At 41.8% G+C, this 22,499-nt stretch overlaps 1 protein-coding gene across 1 annotated transcript in view; it reads right to left on the bottom strand.

The window, feature by feature from the left end:
* Positions 1-13,845: 13,845 nt before the first annotated feature.
* The window catches only part of LOC103920049 (chromosome unknown open reading frame, human C12orf66), a 10,044-nt gene continuing 1,390 nt past the window's right edge, over positions 13,846-22,499 (bottom strand). The window contains exons 3-4 of the mRNA XM_009327684.1: positions 19,686-19,974; positions 13,846-14,940 (exon numbers count right to left, since the gene is read on the bottom strand). Coding sequence (XP_009325959.1) covers positions 14,124-14,940; positions 19,686-19,974 — 1,106 coding nt within the window. The 3' untranslated portion in view covers positions 13,846-14,123. The remainder of the gene's footprint in view (positions 14,941-19,685; positions 19,975-22,499) is intronic.

The following is a 22,499-nucleotide window of genomic DNA, read 5'->3' as shown; positions in this document are numbered from 1 at the left end:
ATTGTAACATCTTACATAAAACAATTCTGCTTTAGTATAAGCAAAAGACTTCTTTCTGCTCTTTCTAGAATGAAATATTGCTAAGAACTATGTCTTCAGGAAATATCCTGGGTTTCACAAAGCAACATTTCCTGATGGGACATCATCTTACAGGAAAATTACTGGTCAGTTCTGGCAAACAGCTTTGGGATGTCTCGGCTCCCTCGTGCACAGAACCCCCCTGGGGCACACGGGGAAACACCAAATTCCAAGCCGGGGTGTTGGTGGGCAAATATTGCTATTAAAATAGTAATATTTAAGAACGCAAAGGAAAAGCTGTCAGACTAAGAACTTTTATTTGAGAGAGACAGATGAAAAATTTAGCAACCGCATGTTTTATTTAGGGAGTTCGGCTCAGCAATCTGAGGACACTGAAACACGACGGCCCTCCCTTCCTCCGGCAGCGCACGCCGCCCTCTGCTCAGCAGGACCCCGAGGAGAAGTAGTTCACCCAGTGAAATGTAAGTCATATAAATTGAGGCTTTCATAACACTCTTATTAGCGGCAAGCCTTATCCCAAACTCAAGAGTCTCAGCTCTTACCTACCTAAAGCTCCTTCCTACCCATTTCCTTCAGGTCACAAACACCACGGGAAGGGATGGAAACTCGTGGTCTTTTAAACTCCAGCTGTTAATCATTCAGGGTTTGTAAATGTCCTGCAGCCACCGACTTCTCACAAACATTACTTTTTCGGCACCACTTCCTTTTAAATTAATCTGTTAACATCAAGTGTCCCTTGGTGAGCTCTTAGAGTCTTTTATAGAGAAATAACCCCCATACATGGTGGGGTTTTTTTAGCAGCCACTTGATTAAACTGCTACAACATCATTTTCACTTTTCCCATTTATTGTGCAACCAATTACTTTTGGATCCCTGCAAGGATAAGATCGATAGCTCTTGGTTTCTCTTTCAAGTCTCCATTACACACGCACACGAACGCACACACAAACTGGTTTCACACCCCTACCCCAAACCTGGAGCACAGGAGGTTTCCTACTCCCAAAGCTTTGGGAAAGTTCCCTAACATCTTTCCTCAGCCACCAGACCCATCAGGTAGGGATAACACTCCTCAAGTGTTCTATGGATATACATTTATTTACATATTTAGGAAGGCTGAAGGCGACAATGTCATAAGCTGAAATCCTCTTTCATGCGGCACACTATCAAAACCAGCTCACCAGCAAGCCCAGTCACCTTCACGCGGATGCAGACTTCTCCTCCCTCCTGGACTTTCTTTGCATCTTAGCAAGCAGTGTTCTGCAGCACGTTCATGGCAGAGCATCGAGAGCACGTTGTCTGTTGCTTGACTTGGTTCACGGAAGGAAAATGTTTGGGCCGCAATGCCAATTTCGTTCAGCAGTTATTTGTAGCATGCTGCAACATCTCATTAACACTCCTTGCCACGTAAAGAAGCAGTGATGTACATATCAGAGGAGTTGTACTGCTATTTAAAGTTGCCTCCACTCATCTACTGTTTGTTGGGCATCTTTGAAAAAGTCTCTAGGACAAACACTCATTCATCAGAGCTTCCTATTAAAATACTCGCAGCCATTTCATAAACCCTCCTTCTAGCAAGAGAACAAGTTTCTGAACCAATGCTGTCCCTGTAAATAAACACTTTCGCAAAAGACAAGGGGTTTGACTGTATCTAATAGCGTTAGTTTAACATCACTGAAAAGTTCTCTCAGTGCTCATAAACAACAAATTTACTCATTAGCAGGCTTGCGCGTCCTCTAACCCTGTGAGCAGCCTCCACTGTAAGAAGTTACTAGCATGACTTCAAACAGTATCCTTCATCTCAGTGAGCTTTAAAGTTTTCGGCAGCTGAACACAGTTAAATCCACCTCTTTCAAGATATGGTGACAGATATTGTGTCTTTCATTTGGGAGGGAGAGGGGAGGGAGTACTCAACAAGTCTGGGCATAAATCTTCTAATCTATACCAGTGTAACGCCAGAGTTATTCATGATTTCAAAAGCCAGTTTCCTTTTATCATCAGAAAGACTGATAAAAAAAATCACTGTGCCATGAGACTTCTTGAGGTCACTTGCCAAAAATCACTCGCAATAATATACCTGCAGAACAATAATGCTGTTTACAAATCTTCATTCACTGGCGTCACCCGATGTGGGACACAGCTGAATTCACATCACAGTTTATGCCTGAATAAATATCCAAATAAAGATTCTATGAAGTCTTTCATACTTCATTTATTTGTAATTGCCCCATGACCGTGGACTTGCATTAACCCAAACAAAAGTAGATTGAGCAGATCCTAGCGGAGAGCAGGGAGTATCTGGGGAGGTTTTGAATGGCTTCCAGGGCTGATGCAACACCTGAAGAACAAGATGGGCACTGCACAGGCCTCCCACCTTGAGATTATTTTTTTGTGTCAATGGGACAACCCAAGCAGGCTCTGGATTTAAGTCCAGCACTTGAAAGATTCAAGCAAGTAAAAGCACAGAATATTTTGTATGAAAAGCAACAAACGGTAGGAAGACAAGATGATACAGCAGAGGTGTCACATCTGCAAGATCTTTAATGAGTTGGAACAACATCTTCCCAATATTTTACACAGCTTCTTGTAAAAGTAATGGCTCTGGGAAGCCTGTGTTAAGAAGCCAACCAAGAAAGGCTGCACCAGGTTTGTCTACAGGTCCGTGTAGCTCCATACCCCATCTCTAACAGGAACCACTAGATATATCCAGGGAAGTTTGGAAAAACAGGACCAGCACACAGTGGTACCTCACTGCTTCCCAGCAGCTTGCAGCTGAGAGTTTACCTCACCCAGAGGCTGCATTTTTGCGCTTAAATTAATACACGGGTACCACACAGCCCAGTGAGTTTCTGAAAACTTAGTTTCTTAGGTCAATGAGTTTAACATCATTTATGGGAGTAATTACAAAACTGTGGACAAGCAAAAAATAAAAGAAACTATATTTCGTAGATGTCTTAGTGATGCTGTAAAAGCTGGACTTCGTTTAGAGGAACTAGAACAAGCACTCCAGCACATGTAGCCGACGGGAGCTCCTTATATTGGTCGCACGCTGAAGCACACAGCAATCAGAAGTTCTTAAGCAAAAAGGGCTTGAAACATATCACTGAGATTACTTTCCTAAATCCAAAGCTACACAGCCTCAAGCATAACCTAGATTCCAACCCAGCACTGTACAGGTACAAATCCCAACATGTTTTTGGGCCAGTATTGTACCTATGCTCCCCGGCAATAAATACAGTTCCACTGGCACACCCAAGACTTACCTGCTAAAAAGCACAGGACAAAATGAAGTATTGAAAACACTTATGAAATATCGCTGCTATTAAGTTGTACACCCCAAATTCAGATTTTCTGTTTCCCAGACTCCCTGGTGCCTGCAAATGACAGTTTATTTAAGCAGCATGTATGCCTTGTGAAACACCACTAATGCTGTTTTCAGGCTTCATTTTGAGGTGTATGGTTTAGTGCAGAAACTTACGTATAATGAAGGGTTTAGGGATTTTTAAAAGCAGATTATGGGCAGAATGTTTTGGTTTTTAAAAACAGCCATCATCTTGAGTCAAGCTGAATATGAGATTTTTATCCTTACAAAACCAAATGGTTAAATATGCCCTGCACTCTAGGAGTTTACTTTCTTGCACAACTGAAAAAAACACAGCTGACAGGTACGCTCTTGGTTTCTATAGGGGTAAAACAGGAGTTACACCAGCTCTCCTAAGGAAAGGACCATTGAAAGCAATGTAATTTACATACAGTGTACTTGTCCTGTTCATGACCTATACGAAACAAACCCTGACAAGGAGGAACTGACGCATAGCTCATGAGTAAGGGAAAAAGATTGTGCGTTGCTCTTAAAGCCCGAGGAGGAGGAGAAAGCAGAGGCAATTTAAATAAAACTGCATCTTTTTAGATGTATTTTCAAGGCAGAACATGTATTATTCTGCGCTAAAAGGGAGTATTTGAGGAAAATTTATTTCAGATCAACTTAAAATTATTTTGTCAAATGGGCACCTAATGTCCTATTGAATTTTATTATGGGCAGATACAGAGGTGAAGAGCATGCACAAGATTAAGGATGTGTCTGGAACCAGCCTCACTAGCAGAAGTATGTTTTATTAACACACCTTGTATAATAGTGCACATAATAAGGTTAGGCTTAGCAACTTACGGCTTACCAGGGCTGTTCTTAACTTTCTAAATGTGAAAGAAAAATTTAGCATCGGGACGCAGAAAACCAGGTTACGGTACTGGAAGGACAGGTACATTCACCACCTGCTGCGGGTGCAAGCGTTTCTACCAAGGAAGAAGATGTGAGGCGAACGGTCAAGTTCAGAGCCCCCCAAAATGGCATCCATCACCCTCCTGCAGGACCTTGATGAAAAATTCTGCTCCATCGCTATGACAACGCGTGCTACACCATTGCCATAGTAACCAGCTGAACATCGTTAGTTTTTAACCACATGCACAGTGGCCAACATGCCAATGAGGAGGAGCCACCAACATGCCCTGCAGCCGGTCCCACCCCAACCCATCTTTGCAGTTTAATCCAACCTCCTTCCACGTTTCCCAGCCCCACACCGCTGGCCAAGCTCCTCACCACCACAGAGCTCCTCCACACCACTCCAAAACCAAGTCCATCTCATCAGCAGAGCACTAATTTTGTGCATTTTACTGTTGCTTCCCCCCCCGTCCCCCCGCCCCAAGTGATTTATCAGGCTAAGATTAAATGCGAGTAGAAAATTTTCATCTTCCCATTGAGTCATCAAAAATCTGTTCTATTAAACCAGCGCACCACGGGGTGGCTTTACACACTGCATTTGCATCCCACGCACGCAGTCGCAATATCAGTTCAAAGGCACCGTCCTGTCCTCTGAAGAGCCACGATTTCAACATCGTCATGCTGAAAGAATGTGTTTACTGTGCACCACCAAAACCTATGCAATCGTCATTTTAATACTCCAGCTCAGGCCGGACCGCTGCCTCCCTGGCCGAGTTGTCATCATGTGTGGTGATGTAAAACAGCAGCAGGGGAAACACACACTAATGCTTTTCAGATCACATCAAAGCCCAAAAGTTCGTGGCCAGATACTGTCTTTCATCCAGCTATCTTCCAACACGGAAGAAGGAAAAATAAATACAATTATTACTAGATTTAGGCCCAGCCTGGGGGCAGAGGGTGAAGCACGGGTGATGCATGAGCTTGGCAGTCAGCATAGAAGGATATAGCAGGTTTGGAGCAGTTTGTGGCAGGGGTCCCCTTCCCACGGCCCAGGGGCACGGTCCCCACCTGGCTCTTGGGTGCAGCAAGCCCGCGCCCCTGCCGAGCCCTGTGGATCGACCCTGCGTGTATCAATCATGAAATTAGCTTGTTCTCCTCTTGGGGGACAGGTGGGAGAGGTCAAGGTCCCTGCTGCTGCCTCGGCCCTTGTATCCCCCTCCCCTTTCCTTCCGTTTCTCGCACCCCTCCTCTGTCTCCCGCAACTTCTCCTTGTGGTTGACGCAGGCTGCAGCATCGGTGAAACCCCCCAATTTTGGCGCCGAAGGGCAGCGGTGGGGCTGCACACGCACCCACTGACAGCCCTCACGCCTGAGCACAATATAAAAATATATATATATATAAAAAAAACATACATATATATAACCATATAAAATATATAACATATATATAACATACATATAAAAAACATATAACATATGGTTCTACCATATATATACACCATATACCGTATACCATATGTTTATACCATATATATATACACATACAGTTATATACCACAGAAGCTCTTGCCCGCATTAGACTATCAAAACCCTCTTACTCTGCATTAGACTTAAACCCTAGCCTGATGCTCCCTAAATGGACTTTAACAGTCATTTGATCGTACTGCACTGCCCTGGTAAAAAATAATTTAGTTCTCCCACTGTTTAGGAAGGAAAAAAGACAAAGGAGGAAGGAAAAAAGAAACCCACCATCTTTTCTAAAATGGAATGCAATTTTAAGTGAATGGGTAGTTTTCAACAGAAAAATCATAAAAGCTTTTTTACAAGTTTTTTTTTGCAATTCAGGAAAAAAGTCCCTCTCAAAGATGAAACAACATCATTTCAGTATTCATATATACATTAAGGTATGGAACTAGATACCTGCTATTGCTGTTTACAGCTGAAACAGAACTACATAAATCACTCGACAGGGAAAAAAGCCAGCAAGACTCAAACAAATCTGACTAGAGCAGTAAAATCTATCCCATGTTTATAAACGTGTAGGAGAGTATAACTTATTTTATCCTGGAAGGAGACCGATTCCAAAATGACTTTTTTCTTTTTGTATTAACACTACCCTCTAGTGGCAGTTTTTCTGCTTTACTGAAGCAAAAATGTAGTCTAACATATTGATCTTACGCATTAAGAAATGGTATAAAAACTGCAAACAGCAATTTGCTTACCTGCATTGAATTCAACGCCCACGCCCTGCAGTCTCTGAGTCTCTGCAGCTTTGGAAAAAGCCGTATCTGGCTCGTTTCAAACATAACTTATAAGTGCCTAAGAAAATGTTACCATGAAAAGCATAAAATAATAAAATCCCTATAATGCACAGTTGCAGAATAACATTCCAGATGGATAAGTTCCTCAGTGCTTGGTGAGCAAATTACACTCTGAAGCATGAGCCTTATGCTTTTAGTATGTTATTATCTTATTAGCCCCCTGAAGACGTTTCAGTTGACAGCTTTAAAGATAGATATGGCAAGAACTTGTGACAATTCAGTCTCTGGACTCGCACCTCCTTCTCAGACATACTACAAATGCATCAATAAGGTGGTGGTGGTCTGGTTGTTTTTACTGTTCTCACACAATTACAGTCAGAAACATCTAGAATGAGCCATTCCTAACCTAGCAGCCATCATCTTAACAAATCATTCCTAACTGGAGATGGGCCTGAGGCACCTAAGGCATATTTAGATATTGAAACCCTTATGTGTTCAGGGATGAGTGGATCTGGGGTATCATTCCAGTCTACAGGGAGAGCAAAAAAAAAAAAAAAAAAGAGATAGTGCCACAAATCCCACTAGGCTGGACCAAGATTTAGGCCCATCTATTTTTATACCTAATAGAGAGCAAGCAATGCACAACTTCAGAAATTTGCCTCCTGCTTTTCTCACTGCGAGGTGCAGTCAGGAGGTCAGCCGGCTTGAGGCAACCACTGGCTTGGGAAAACTCAGCATATGAAATTTTGGAGCTCTCCAGGCAAAGCCAGCCTGCGTGCAGATTATAACTTCAGCGTGGAAACGGCTGTTCGACTACATCTAAGTGTATTGAATCTGCAGGCAAAACAGCATAGATAAATTGCTTAGGAGGTTGGGGTTGGGGCTTGATTCATCGCACTAATTCCTCGCTTCTGTGACAATAAATGAGGAACAGGCTTTTCCCAAAAACCTATTAGCCAATGGCAGTTGAAAGTAATTTGCTCTTGCTCTCTCTGGACAGGGATGCATGAAGAGAAGGGGAAGATAACTTTTACTGGGCTTACATGTCTTGTCTTCAGCAGAGCTCCAGGCACTTTACTCGGAGGTGATCTCTGCAAAAAGACTTCCACACCTAGAACGGGACTTAATCGGCCAACTTTTTAAAATCATTTGGACAGATTTGCAGTGTCAGATTAAAAGCAGAAGGCTAAACCTGTTAGTGCTCCCAACCCCTCACGCCATCCCTCTGACAAGTGCTGGCATCTCTCAGGGTGGGGACATGGGCTGGCTGTACTGCTGGGGGTAAAAGCAGCCTCAGCTCTCCCACTACAAGTCTCATGTAGAGCCTCAGATGAAAAGCATGGTCTCATAACCCAAGTTTTCACTCTTTAAGTCTTCTATGTTCCTACAGTTTTACCTCTAGGTGATATGGAGTCTCACGCAGTCCCAGGCAGTCCTTGGAGAAGCATCACTCCCAGTCACAGAAGAACCAGACCCAGCAAGTGCAACGGGAGAACACGTAACCCCAGGCTGCAGTACCCACCTCGATCCTGCGCAGGGTGGTCCTTTTGCTACTGTCCGCTGTTCATACAGTAGCCCAGTGATGACTGCACCTGGCCCAAAAATAGATGAGTTTCTCCTCTTCAGGCAGTTTAATCTCTCATCCCCCATTTGCCAAGAGAATGACCCAGGGCCAGGGAGAGGAAGCCTGCTCTTCACCTGAGAGAGCAGGGCAATACCTGGAGGCTCTGCTGAACATCTGTGTAAACATGCAGAGGAGGGAGACGTTGACTTGGATTCCCCTGGTCAAAGACAACATTGAACCTGGGTATGACATTTTACTAAGTAAATGCTTAAGAGACCATCAGGCTATTCCATACTGTGGGAGACAATGTTTCCTCTGCTTGTGTTCCCAGAGAGGACTAATTCCAAGACAAAGTCAAAGGCTGAGAATTCAGTTTAATACAGACACACCCAGCATCCCTTAGGATCTCCCACTGGCCCTCATTTTGCCTCTGACCACTACAAATGAGGACCACATCATCCTCCCCCCAGCAAACTTAAATGTCTTGGTTCAAGACATCAAGGTTGTGCATCCCAGTACGGGATCATGGCGATGCTGGCTCTTTATGGCTCTAACCTGAGGAATTCGACTTGCACACACTAAAACACCTCTTAGTACTTTCGTAGCAAACAACGCATACACCAGAGAGCCAAAAATTTAGTGCCACTAAATATTTTATCTGATCAGCAGTGAGCTGCACAAATAAAGCATGACATTGCACTGCTCTGAAGCTTCAGATCTTAGCTCGTGACATCATAGCAGCATATCCCAGCTAATAATGGGATACAGCGAAGCCCGTCTTAATCATCTGCCCAAAACCAGCTGCTTTGCCAAGATTGTTGGTACTTAAAGGTTGAACACCACCACCCTGGAAATAGTGTAGTTACTTTAAAGTAGTCACATAAAACCAGCAGCAGCAACTACAGGCGGGGTCTAGCACAGCTTTTGCAGGATATGAAATTTATACAGATTGCTGTAAAATTAGGCCAGCAACGCAGAGGGGCAAACAAATACCTTCTGCTCACGGTCTGTCTGCATTGCAGTCCTTTTGCATCTGTCTTCTCCCTGCCTGTCCTTTGCAGAGCTGTCATCCACCTCAGCCCATCATGTAGTGACTTGCCTTCTCTTCTCCTGCCTTTTGCTACTCTTACTGCTGCCATGTACAGCTAGGGCACGGTCACGTCCCAGCTGCAAGGTGGAGAGCTCTGTTATTCTACCACAAACCCAGGAGCTGCAATGCCAGGTTGAGAGTTAGGAGTGCACCGAACTCAAACGGGCAAACTCTCCAAGAAAAGCCCCATAGCAATTACAAAAATAAGTCAGGCAATATGTTAAAACCACACATGTGCAAGAGAGGAGAAGAGGCAGTTCCCGGAGGAAAATGATTGAGTACTTAAAAAATTTCATGGCAAAAGAATCCGTTACCTTTATACTCCAAAGGAGACTTTATCTTTAAATCAGTCCTTCACTAGCAGGAAAAGGAAATCAAAATCCAATTCTGTCTTCCATTTGACTCCTTTATTTCACGTGCCTGCTCTGCGAAGCATTACGCTATCGCCGCCCTTAGTCAGCATTCTCCTCTCCAGAGCCTCTCCTGCTTCTCCCATAAACGGCTCCCGCCTTGACACAATCGCAGTCCAAAGGCCGTCCCTGCTAAGCAGCACAACAGTTGTCCCCAGCAGGCAGGACACTGACTTACTACTCTTGAGACTCTGGCAGAGCCCGAGCAAACAAGCAATGCTTGGCCTCGGCTGCGTCCACCCCGGCAGGGCTGGCTTGTATCTCTGGGAGTCTGAAAATGGGACTTCTGGAGAAAACAGGGAAGAAACACCAAAATTTCAGCCAAGCTAGTTAGCTTAGTGCCAGCGCTTCTGGAAGCAATCACAGAGCTAACTGCAAGCCCAGGGCCAGCCACACTGTGCCACGCTCTTCTTACTACAAGATGAGGGGTTGTAGATATTGGGACAAAAAACGGGACTTGAGGAATGAAGCATAGCACATTGCTGATTTTCTTAAGCAAAGCTGGGTTACAAGAAGGTCGGGACCGAGTGCAGTAAAAGGCAGCAGGCTGACCTGCTGCAGCAGGCGTCGTAGACACGTACGGAAGGAAGCCTCAGATAACTGATGTCAAACAAAGAACAATCACTAGAATGATCACAAGCGTCTCAAAAAGCTCGTATATGAATAGTGGACCAGAGCAATAATTAACTGGGAGTGCCATACAATTTTTTCCATTTATAGCACAGACTTTTTTTCTTTTTTAAAGTGAATTAGATAAACACTGAGTGTTAGTATTCAAATCGATACCAGGAATTTACATTACTTTTGTATCATTAAAACCTGAATATTACGTGCATTGTGGATATATTGCAGTCCTTTGCAGCACAATACAAAATATATTAATAGTTTCCACTCCCTGCATTATGTCTTCATGCAAAGGGGCGAGAACAGAAAAGATGTTTTATTCAAGAAAAAAACCCCAAACATCGCATGTAAAAGAAAACAGCTTACAAGACACAAATATAAAATATGTAAGAAATCTGAGAATACATTTGCTGTCAAATTCACTTCCAGGCAAAAGATACTAAATTAAATGTTCTGCCAAAATCCTCATGGACTCAAGTAAGTGATGAGGTATATGAAATTTGCTACAAGATAAGCTTCCACGTTGCTATTCTATGCAATCTGAGTGGTACCAAGAATATAAAAGCAAGGTACCTGTTTTAAAAACTTCTAAATATGTCTGGCAGCATTGGCTTTCATTGTGTTATCATAAACATCGTTACATCTTGCATTTAAAGCAGTCATTTATACAAGACTTTTAAAGTACATTAGTACATTCAATCTTGCTTAGCTAAATTGGTGGAGAAGAAAAGCTGGCAGACAGGATATCACCCAGCTCGGCAAAAGTGCATTTGTTCTCCAATTCTTACAGTAAAGAGACTGATCAATCTTTCCCGTACTGAAGTTAATAATGATTTTTTTTTTTTTTTCCAGTTACTGAGTTTCTGGTCACCTTTACTTACTCCACATATATGTTCCCCCCCTTAATTATGCAAGTTTTTATTACTGGCCTAGCCAATTTTACATCGTAGAGAACTCATCTGTCATTTGAAATGTAAACTCCCCAAAGCATCAAATAAGAAACCGTGCCCTAAGTCTGCATGGAGCTAACAAATCTGCAAATATTCATTCCTCATACACATACTCGCACCCACACACACTTAGCTTTCGGTCATAGCACACCTCAACTCTGCAAAACTATTTGATATCGATTCTAGTGCAGTTACCTCTCTTCAGCTTCACCCCTGCAGCTTTCATCCAAGCCACTTCCTACGGCCTGGATTTTCTGCTCCCCACCTTGTATTAATTTAAGGCTGAGATCTTACAAGGACAGCCTTGGGGATAGGACTCTGAAACCCAGAGCCAGCTCCACAAAAGTTTCTCTCTCCAGCACCCAGTTCTCTCCCACTGTTTGCCTGCACATCTCTCCCATTCCCTCCCTTCTCACACCATGGGATAGTGGTTATGGGTCCCTTCAGCCTAAATATTCAGCAATTCTTACCCACAAGTCGGATGGCTCCTCTGGCTGCTTCCCCAAGAGCCTCCAGAGAAAACTGCAGCAAACCACCCCACCACTGACAAGGGGCAAAGCAAGTCTCACCTCCTCCTGCGTAGAAACATCCCCTAGCATCCCTTCCCCGTTCCCAGAGACACTACTTGCAAAAAAACAGTAAGTAGCAAAAGCGTGCAGCAAACCACCAGGAAGAGAGTTGTCTCCTTTTCTTCTTCCCATAAAAAACACTGGGAACAGCCTCCAGCCATTTCAGCAAACCATAAAAGCTGCTGGTCTGCTCCAAAGGGCAGCAGATTTCTCCTTCACCTCTTGCAACATGCCCCCTGCAACTCAGAAATGAGCAAGGTGTCTGTACCCACATGCAGACTCTTCCCCCAGCCTCCTCTCCCCCTTCCCGCAGACAGCTAGTACAAAGGGGAAATACTGTAGAGGCAGACAGAATTTGTGCAACACTTTATTACACTGCTGAAGACTGGGAATCAGTTCTGGCAACAGCCTCTTTTCTGTTACTCCGGCTGAGGAAGTCAGTAGTACAACGTTATTACAAGGTCACCCTCCCACAGAGGGAAGCACACAAACTCTCTCAATACCGTCACTTGCAACTTTGTCCTGTTAAAAGGGCAATTCAAGCTGCAAAGCGTAACGCTGTTACAACCAGGTGCCCCCCAGTTGCTAGCACATTTGCAACTCCTGTTATTTTCCAGTAGTACAGAGCAGCCCGTAAACTTTTGAGAGAGGTACTGCAGTCAGGCTAAGACGTCAGGTGAAAGGCAGTAGCACAGATATTCACAACAGACAAACATAGCAAAGCATGGAAGGCTCTATCTGGCACAAAGCGGAAAGTCAGAGCTTACATTTCAAGACCAGAACGTGCTTATGTGATTGTAAAGAAATCAGTACTTGCAGCAAGAGGCAAGACAAGTTACCATAACCTTTTGGGGGAGAGAAAGGGAATCAGTAAAAGCCATGTCTGCAACGGTATCTCTTAGATTTCAGTCTTAACAGAAACCAACATTTCGACTTAAACTCCCTTTTAAAACAAACCTGATGATGTTATACCTTACAGTGTCAGCTAAGGATCTAATTTACATACATCATACAGCAGACCCATATCAGTCCTCCTGAATTCCCATGAAAGTGCTTGCACAACTGCATAGCTAACGGTCAGAAGAATCGTGCAATACAAGGCTATAGGTACAGCCAAATTGACCCTTTTATTGTATTTGGAAATATTGATTTCCAAAATAAAGCACTTTCAGGGTAACTAGAAAACATACTTTTTCCAAACCTGGAGCATAGAAGTTAGTGGTGAAAGAGACATTTTAGAATGAGGTAAACGTACTGCATAGGCTAGATATTTAAATCCAAATTCCAAAAGTTATTTGGCTTAATTGTGAAATTATTTAAAACTGAACAGAAAGAAAAAACTATATACTTATAAAAACCTGAAAACAAATCCAGGTTGACCCTAACAGCAAATTAGAAAATAACTCATTTACAACTGGCATTTCCTACCACCTTTTTTGTTGTTGTTTTTTTGTTTGCTTGTTTGTTTTTTTTTTTAAAAGGTAGCCAGACAAAAGCACAATTTGAGAAGAGCTTTGCTGCTTTTGCCATGGAGGTTTTTTGTTTGTTTGTTTGTTTGTTTAAAAGGTAGCCAGACAAAAGCACAACTTGAGAAGAGCTTTGCTGCTTTTGCCACGGAGCTGTTCTTTCTAGAATACCTGCTCAACCTCAGCTTGTCTCCAGTTAATCCGAGCCAAGACTGGTACTGGACACACAATGTCACAACACTCCAGTGAATACTGGCCTTCCAGCCCACGCTGCAGCTTTTCTCACCCCAGCCTGTGTTCTGGAGCAATGACAAAACTTTATGACACAGGGTGTTCAGAATAGAGACTGGTACTTAACAGAGAGTGTCAGAGACCTCAATTATCATTTTAAACCATTTGAAAACTAAGTTGTAATTAACAATAGTGCCTTTTGTGATTCTTGTGGTTTTATTTAAAATTTGTTCTTGCAGGTTCGCTTTTTTAATATTCCCTGCTATCAGTGTATAGTTCCCAGAAATAATTCCTGTCAGGCAATGCAGTTTTCTGAAAAGACAGTATCTTCCATCCTCACCACATTTTCAATAAACTCTGCAGAAGTCAGTCAATGATCAGACTAAGATAAAGTGCATATATTCCCTTCTGATACAGACAACAAAGTTGTGGACTAAAAAAATAAATCATACTGAAAACACACAAAAAAAGTCCTACTGTGGCCATTGAGGACCCCACAATTAAGTTGTCCCACTGAGTACTGCCCAAAAATCCTTTTCTTCAGGTGTCTGTTAGCTTAAAAAAAACAAAAGGAACTTACAACATTAAAAATAATGGTTCCTTTTTAATTAGACTCTGAGAATCATGAATTTGTGTAATCCATGAAAGCTACAGCTCCCCCAAGGCTGGCATACTGCCTTGACAACTTGCAAGTAGTTTGCATTTTACCCTTTGGATCCAGGCTTCAAGCTTGCAAAAGCTTTGGAGTTCTTAAGGGAATGTGAAATTTCATTGAGAAAAGAAATAAAATGATAGTCCCTTTCTGACTTCTTGGACTCAAAAATAACTACAATGGTAAAGTGAGGTTCGGGGCGAGTCAGAAAGTACGTGCTTTGGACTTTGTCATCGTAGAAGTGAACAACCTTCTCCAAACTGTTGAGGTCAGAGGTTCTATCAGTCATAATCATGATTACATTGGGCCAGTGCATAACAGGCCTGTCGCTGGGCAGAGACACCACTGCAGGGTACTGATCCACTCCTTTGGGGGCTTCCCTGTAAGAATGGGGATGATGATAACCATGTCCCTGAAAACTCTCTGATCCACGATTGTCAAAAATTAAGGAAACATTGACAGCATCATACTTCCGGATGAAGCTGGAAATTTTCCCAAAGTAATCAGGATTTGTTTTAGCAGTCAAAGTTTTCATTTCAGATGCTGTTGTTTGTCGACTAAGGGCCTCATGGAAGTAAAAGCTAAACTTGGCAAGGAGAATGTTTTTGAGCTTCATCAGCCAGAGGAAGAGGTGCGGAGGTTGTACAGCCTTCTGAGACTGCCCTCCGAACAGATGCTTCTTGGTCTCTCGCTGTTTCTCAAAAATTTGGCCCCAAGTCTGTAGTTTTGTGTGAGCAGTGTGCAAGTTGACCAGGGATGGAAGGAACTTCCACTCTGAGATCTGAGCCTGAGCCTTTAAGAGATGTGCAAGCACATCTACTTCCAGCTGGAAACTGCTTTCAAGAGGACTGAGGATTGGATGATGAAATCTAGAAAACATAACATTATTCAAAACATGAGAACTGTTGTACACAACAGTGAAATAATCACATAGTAATTTGTCAATTCACAGACAGGAGACCAAACATCAAAGCAAAGTGTAAACCAAAAAATAACCTTAATTTTAAAAAATGGTTCTTTTAACATAATTAGGGCGAGTATTTTAATGAGCATACAGCACTTGGTATTTGACAAAAAAACACCTGTCAGACATTCCTCTATCAAAGCAAGGGAGTTATATTTGATCAGTTCCACAATAATCACTGTTTATCTTGATCCATGAACTACTATAACAGCATTTCTCTTTAAATTCAGGTGGTTTTGTTCCAATTTAAAATCCCTTCTGGTGGTAAAATATGTCTTGATAGTTCTGGAATAGCAGTAAGACATTTAGTTAAATCAAAGGAATTATGTTATAAATGTGTTGTTTGTATAGAGAAGCTATGAGGAAACCAAGCTGAGCTTTTTTTTTTTAAATTCACACTGAAATTGTGATGGGAATTTAGTCAATAGAACCGTGATTAACTGTATTTACAAATGACCCAGGTCTCAAACTTCAAACCTTGGTGTACTAAAAGCAGTGAAGGGGAAAAACATTTGGCAGGATTTCATCATGTCACAATGAAGACACTGTAACAACCAGTTTCTCTCTCACTAAAAATTCAGGTCAAGATCAGCTCTCAATTTAACAGATGTTTAAAAAAAAACAAAACAACCACCTCATCTACCAGGCAGAAGCGCCACTGCACATCTTACTCACAAGAGTGATCCTACTACCAGAACAAATCTCGATGAAATGGAATTTTATAGATCCATTCTATAGCTTTCTCTTCTCACTTTATTTTTTCTAAATGTCAGGAAAAAAAGACAGATGCAGCCTACCTCCCTTCCCTTGATGCTCAAATTACTTGTAAATTTATAACATCATCATCGATAAATACATACCTAATTCAAACTGTGCAAAACTGTTCCAGTTACAGAAGCTAAATACGTAACTTCAGAAAGAATGAGTCTTCAGCAAAGACAGAAGTGGCCTTTTTAGTAAATGTATTCCCTAATAGGCATTTAGGACTCTTAAAGAGGTCTCCAACAAAGGACAACCAATAGTTCAAAGACAAGATTTGATGAGGTTCCCACTTAAGTAAAGAAAGATTTATCCCCTCACTTCTGAAAAAATATCCTGGGTCTTGTTATTGCTTTAAAACAAAGAAGTTTATACCGAATCCTTCCAACCTATAACAGCTCATCTTCAGACAAAGTGAAAGTGACTCCACTATTCACCTCAGCTTGCAGGACACAATATAATCAATTTTGGAAATGCTTGGTTCTAAACCAAAACACTTAATTTTGTTGTGGACCAGAAGAGAGAATGAGAATTTTAGGCTTTTCAGCCCCTCTCCCTTCTCTATTTTTTCTTTGGCTTTCCATCAAGCTCTTGCCAAAACATTAATTCTTAGGCTTGTGAAAATTGTCTAACAATTTTATCACTATTTTTAAGCGTCTCTTTTTTTGACAGCCATAATACATGTCTTGAAAGGGTTTGCTATTAAGATAGAAGTCCAAATTTATTTCAGGAAAATGAAATGATGAATATCATAAATCAGTTGATGCACCATGTTCTGCAAACAGGCTAGGCTGGGTGACCAGCCACCTTCTGTACACAGTACATGTCAGCAACCATCATATCTACCTGCTATAGCAGAGATACAGTGATTACTGGCTACTTTGGTGAGCTGAGAAGTCCAGAGTATATTTACATTTCTTTGAACAAACAAGAGTCAATTAAAAATAATATTCTGCTAACAGTCAACATTATTATATTTCCAATGGGTTTGGTATTCAGCAGAAAAACAGGTTTGTTGCCATGTATTAGAAAGGGGAAGAAAGCATTATGCAACATTATTCCAAATATTCCCATCAAGTGCACACTTAGCACAGTGTATTCAACACACCTGCAGTCAGACCAAGAAGGTTATTCTTCAAACTTAAAAGCAATTAAAAAATTCCTACTAATGCAGCACTTCCAAGTCTCCTGGATTAACATTATGATGTATGGCTTCCCACTTCTACTTTGCTTCATGGCTCATAGCTATTTTCATGTTTCACTGCACAGCAGAATTTGCGAAACTGTTTTAATCTGAAAATACACACCTCAGCCACAGCTGAGAAGCGTAATGTAGTTGCAGAGTAAACTAACAGGTTATGCATTGAGTATATCTGCTGCAATTACTTTCAGAACACAGAAGCATCTGACTGAGCTCAGTATCGCATAATACAGACAGGTTTTTACAATATTTCAATAAGCCAGAATGTTAAGAACTTAAAAACACATTGGAAAATTGATTTTTTTTTCCCCCCTAATCATTCTCAAATGCAGAGGGATGCTAGAGTTTTGTTTTGCAGACTATGAAGAAGCCTCAATTTTCTACAACTTTATTTCCTTTCATAGATCACACATGCATGCATTTACAAAGTGCTGACTAGATGAAAAACATTTAACACAAAAATAATTACATCAAAATAGGTTTACTAGTTACTTATTCATTTTATACTAAGCTTTTAAAGGATCCTGCTTCTGATGCTGTTTTAATTACTTCAGTTAAGATCCCACCCAAACAAACAGTTAAAAGATTCAGGAAAAGTTACATCTCCAGCTGTATTCTATAGAAAAACAGAGAGGAAAATGTCCAGTATTGGCTGTGTACAAGTCAACAATAAGTAGTAACAAAATAGCTTTAAACTGTTCAAGAGTTAATGCTTTTTCAGATACAGACAATATGACTTGATTGTTGACAGTCAACTAATTCTGTCATTCCTTTACCAGCAAGCAGTTATTTGGTCTACATTATCTGAACAGCTATTTTTAGATGTAAAGAAAAGAAACGAAGGCCAGAACCTATCTACAGAACAGATGCCCTGTCTGGCCTTAGCACAGTTGGCTGAAATAATGGCACACATCCTCAGCTAGAAGTGAGGAATATACTGACAGAGGGAAGAGACTGAGTAAGGATGAGTTTATTTGACCTTTCACCTGAGAGGGTCAACAGACTGTAAAACAGAAATGCCTTCGGGCCAGCACACATCAACATAACAGCCCCCAGAAACCGACCTGAGATACGAAGAAATGAAAGGAAGGACTAAAGGAAGATATCATTATCCCCACTTTTTTCAGAAATATTCTGTACATGACTGGGGAGGACCACACAGCAGCTACTGAATTAGCTCTGACAGCATCTTAGAATGTCTCCATCTTAGAGACTGCTCATTAACCCAAAGCAAGATTATCAGTATTTTTCCCAGGGAGACACTGCTTATTTTCTTAAAGAGGTTATAATAATGCCTTGGAAGTGCAGACATATTGCTGAAATTTATTTAAATAGCGTAGTAAAACATTTCATATATAACAGTCTCCAGTCACTTCATCAAAGTATCAGTTCTGGTTTTCAGATTTTTAACAGTGCTGTTGACTCAGCACACGCTCAGAACAGATGGCAATGGTTAGTGTACAACATAAATCAGCTTTAAAAAAACAAAACAAAAAACCCCAAAAAACAACTTACCTCCCTTTACTCTTTAATGTTTATCACACCAAGGAAAAAATATGTAAGTTTCATTTTTCATTGGACTAACCACCCTGGTACTGTAAGGGTTCACAAACCAAGAACTGCAAAACAATCGCTAGCAAGATCATATAGACTAGTTTTGATTTTCAAATAGCAAAATTACGTAACAATTTGCCTAACTTATTCCTAAAAAAGGGAGTCAGCTGCAGTGCTTAGATTTGAAATATCAGAAAGCAGCACTGAAGTATTCCAATTTTTCCTAGGTGTATGCTTTAAAAATCGTCACTGGAAAAAAAAAGACGACCTCAGAATAGTCTTCCCAAATGTCTTCTTAGACACTATTTCACTAACAAAGATTTAAAAAAATTCAAGTACGTTTGAAAGTTATCTTCCTACAATGGCTACAAATAAAGACCTAGAATTTGAGTCTGTTGACAAGCATTCAAAAATTCTCTCTTTTTTAAACTGCCATCACTTTCAAGGCTCACATGTGTTAGATGTGAAATACCCACCCCAGAGTCATTTAGAAACATCCTGGGATTCTTGTAACAGAACTATTAGATCTTAACTTCAGGAAACCGTAATGGCAGGGACCAAAGACTCAGAGGTGCTCCTTCTACTGGTTCCAATACCTCTCAAGAAAAGCGATAACGGAGCACCATAAAACCCTACTAGGTAGACCAAATAGCAATGGTGTAGCTTTTAGAATTAAGCAGATATATATCTAGCCTAAAAGTAAAATTGTCACGCAAATATCTGTTTTATTTACATACCAATTTTACTGAAGTCCATATGGAATTAAGTCTTGTTTCCCCTCCACTCCTAATGAAAAAGCGCAAGAAGTCTTACATCTTTTATAAGGAAAATTACCCTTCCTGTCTGCTGAATATGAACGTGCAGAGTATTAATTAAGGAATAGGGAAGATGGCTCCTAGAACATGACGAGCAGAAACACTCTCCCTTTTTATTTTTCTTCTTCAGAGAAGTCATATTTTGAGACTGCACGGATCTGATGCCGCTGACCAACACTGACTTCATGCACGAATTCATGCAAGGGGCTGTGCTGCTCAGCAGTCAAAGGACAGCAAAGTCTTTAGGCTTGCGTTGAACCTCAACATCATTTATTACAGATCATATGTCTGAGTACTTACTGCCAGCAAATAAGCACTGACCTTGAGCTGTATTTCTTTAAGATGGATTCCAAAATGTTTACCAGTTCCTCAGAGTTAATGAACTTTTGGGTGCTGAGCGTGTACATTTTTTCATAGAAGTCTGCAATTTCCATACGAGCCTGAACAAAAAAACAGAGCTGTTCAGACAGGTGAGAAAGCAGCTCTTCCAAGTGAGGAGCTGTTCCTCCTAGTGCATTGCGACCCGTCGCCACCACCTTCTTCAGCTCATTATGCAGAGATGTGTAGATGGTTCGGATGGAGTCCTTTCGGCTGAAGAATGACTGACCACCTGTTCAGATAAATATGGAGGTATTACCAAAATCCAGGGACAGCAAAGATAGACAGCAATACTGGAAAATTGTATATAACCATGCTTGTTTTCCCCTAGGTGTTCCTAAGTGTTGTTTGATCACAGTATTTTTTTTTTTTAAATCAAGAAACAAATTTCAGTGTATTATTTTGCAAGTAACTGAATTACACGTAGCACATACTCAGAAACACTTAATGTAATTTCATGCAAGTTGCACTTGTCCCAATTCATATCTCAGCAGCCAATGACTGCTGCAAAACTTCAACTCCCTCACATCTGCCTCAGTTATGGCGTGACTGTCCTCATTTTGGCTGGGATAGAGTTAATTTTCTTCCTAGTAGCTGGTACAGTGCTGTGTTTGGGATTTAGGATGAGAATAATGTTGATAACACACTGATGTTTTAGTTGTTGCTAAGTAGTGCTTACACTAGTCAAGGACTTTTCAGCTTCTCATGCCCTGCCAGCGACAAGCTGGGAGGGGGCACAGCCAGGACAGCTGACCCAATATCCCTGGCCAAAGGGATAGTCCACACCATATGACATCATGCTCAGTGTACAAACTGGGGGGAGTTGGGGGGGGGAGTGGGGAAGGGGAGAGGGGAGGGTGACTGCTGCTCAGGAACTGGCTGGGCATCAGTCGGCAGGTGGTGAGCAATTGCACTGTGCATCACCAGTTTTGTGTATTCTTTTATCAGTATTATTATTTTCCCTTCCTTTTTGGTCCTATTAAACTGTCTTTCTCTTCCCCCCCCCCCCAATTCTCTCCCCCATCCCACTGGGGGGGTGGGGAGTGAGTGAACAGCTGTGTGGTGTTTAGCTGCCTGCCGGTTAAACCACAACAGTGACCTTTCAGAAAACAAGGGTTCAGTTACATTTGCTACTATGATACATGACCTGGAAATACTGTTATCTGTGGAAGTCAGAAGAATCAAGTCATCATGAAATTTTAATAGCCTCCACTCCTATTAATAACTCTAGATCTTTTCAAGAGAATTCCCCTAACAATGCCTCTTCAATCATGAAGCACTCAAATTTGCAAAGCAACCTTTAAGTGGGAACCATGTGACATTTGTGTGCACAAACCAAATGTTTCCAGTCCCTACACAATCTTAATATAAACCAGAATTCAAAGGGAAAACAATCACAGTTTATCTCAGTGAGACCACAGTGCAGGTTAATCCATAACTAAAACTGAGGGGGAAAAAAAGTCTGTGCTTCTCTCTACCTGCTCAACACTATGAGGAATTTAAAAAAGAAAAAAAGACAAAAGTAGAGAGTCAAAGTAAAAGATATTTAACTTTGACACTACCAAAAGACTGTACAAAGGTACTAACCTTATTTCATAATTTCTATTTACAGATGGCCTTACGTGCTGCTGTGGCACTCAACAGCTGCAGCAGAGCAAGGATCACAGGGACTGAATCTGCGGAACTTTAAAGAGATTCCAAATTTAGGTTCCACTTTGAAACTGCTTATAAATTTTGTAATGGTGGATAGTCCTTTTCACATCCATTTTACACATATAATGTTCAAAAGCGACCTCAGCAATTTGAGGCAGAAAGGCAGAGAATTGGTTATCATGGTGAAACAGCTACCTTCCTAAGCCAAGAGTTGCACCCAGGTCATGGGCAGGATGAAGAATCATCTATTGCTGTTGTTCATGAAGTATATAAACAAACAAAACTTTGCCCCTTCTGTTGTCAGTTTTATCCCTTCTGCAAGCACCAAACTCACTTTTTGAAGTCAGCCTTATAGACAGAGTTTTGTCTGTAAAGATCTTATAAAAGAGTTCAAAGTCACCACTTAAACACCAAAGCAGAATCTGCTTGATGCTTTACCGCATCACACATCAGACTCATATCCCTTGATCCATTTTCCATGCCAGTCTGCAGTTCAAAGAGAAAATAAGCAGCTTTGCCCAGAGGGCAACATGACAGCTCATCCTGTGTCAGTTTGGGATTTTTCTATTCACATACTGAGAGAGCAAGAAGCAGCCAAGATTGTGGCCAAAACTTCCTGAGATCCTGCAGAGTCTACATGAATAGCAATTTTTAGGAGGTTGTCTCCAGCCCCAAGTACTTACACATATGCAGCTCTAACGTTAGGCCCTGGAACTGCGACATGAAAAAGCTTTAACCCTTTGGCCACCCCACTGAGCTCACCTTTGCCAGAATCGCAGCCAGAGCATCCCAGCACAGAAACACCTCCGGCTAAATCTTGGGAACAGCAGGTAGGTAGCCCACCAGCCAATAAAGAGATGTACCTATCTGCACAGCCACTGTGCCACCTGCACGGCACCTACACTCTTATTTATTCTTTAGGGGTAGCCCGAACGGCATAGCCGATTTCTCACTGGGCCCACGGACACTTGCTGCCCCAGCACCCGCGCTTCAGACACACAGACACGCACCTCGCCGAGGCCAGGGCCCTCAGGTACCTAGCCCTGTGCAACTACCGGTCGACAGGCTACCTCACGGGGCTACGGCAGCCGCCCTTCCCTACCG

This window comes from Pygoscelis adeliae, unplaced genomic scaffold, assembly GCF_000699105.1.
Source record: "Pygoscelis adeliae isolate BGI_AS28 unplaced genomic scaffold, ASM69910v1 Scaffold113, whole genome shotgun sequence".
Classification (NCBI taxonomy): domain Eukaryota; kingdom Metazoa; phylum Chordata; class Aves; order Sphenisciformes; family Spheniscidae; genus Pygoscelis; species Pygoscelis adeliae.
The sequence above is the reverse complement of the archived record's forward strand: the minus strand, read 5'-3'. Positions and strand labels throughout refer to the sequence as shown.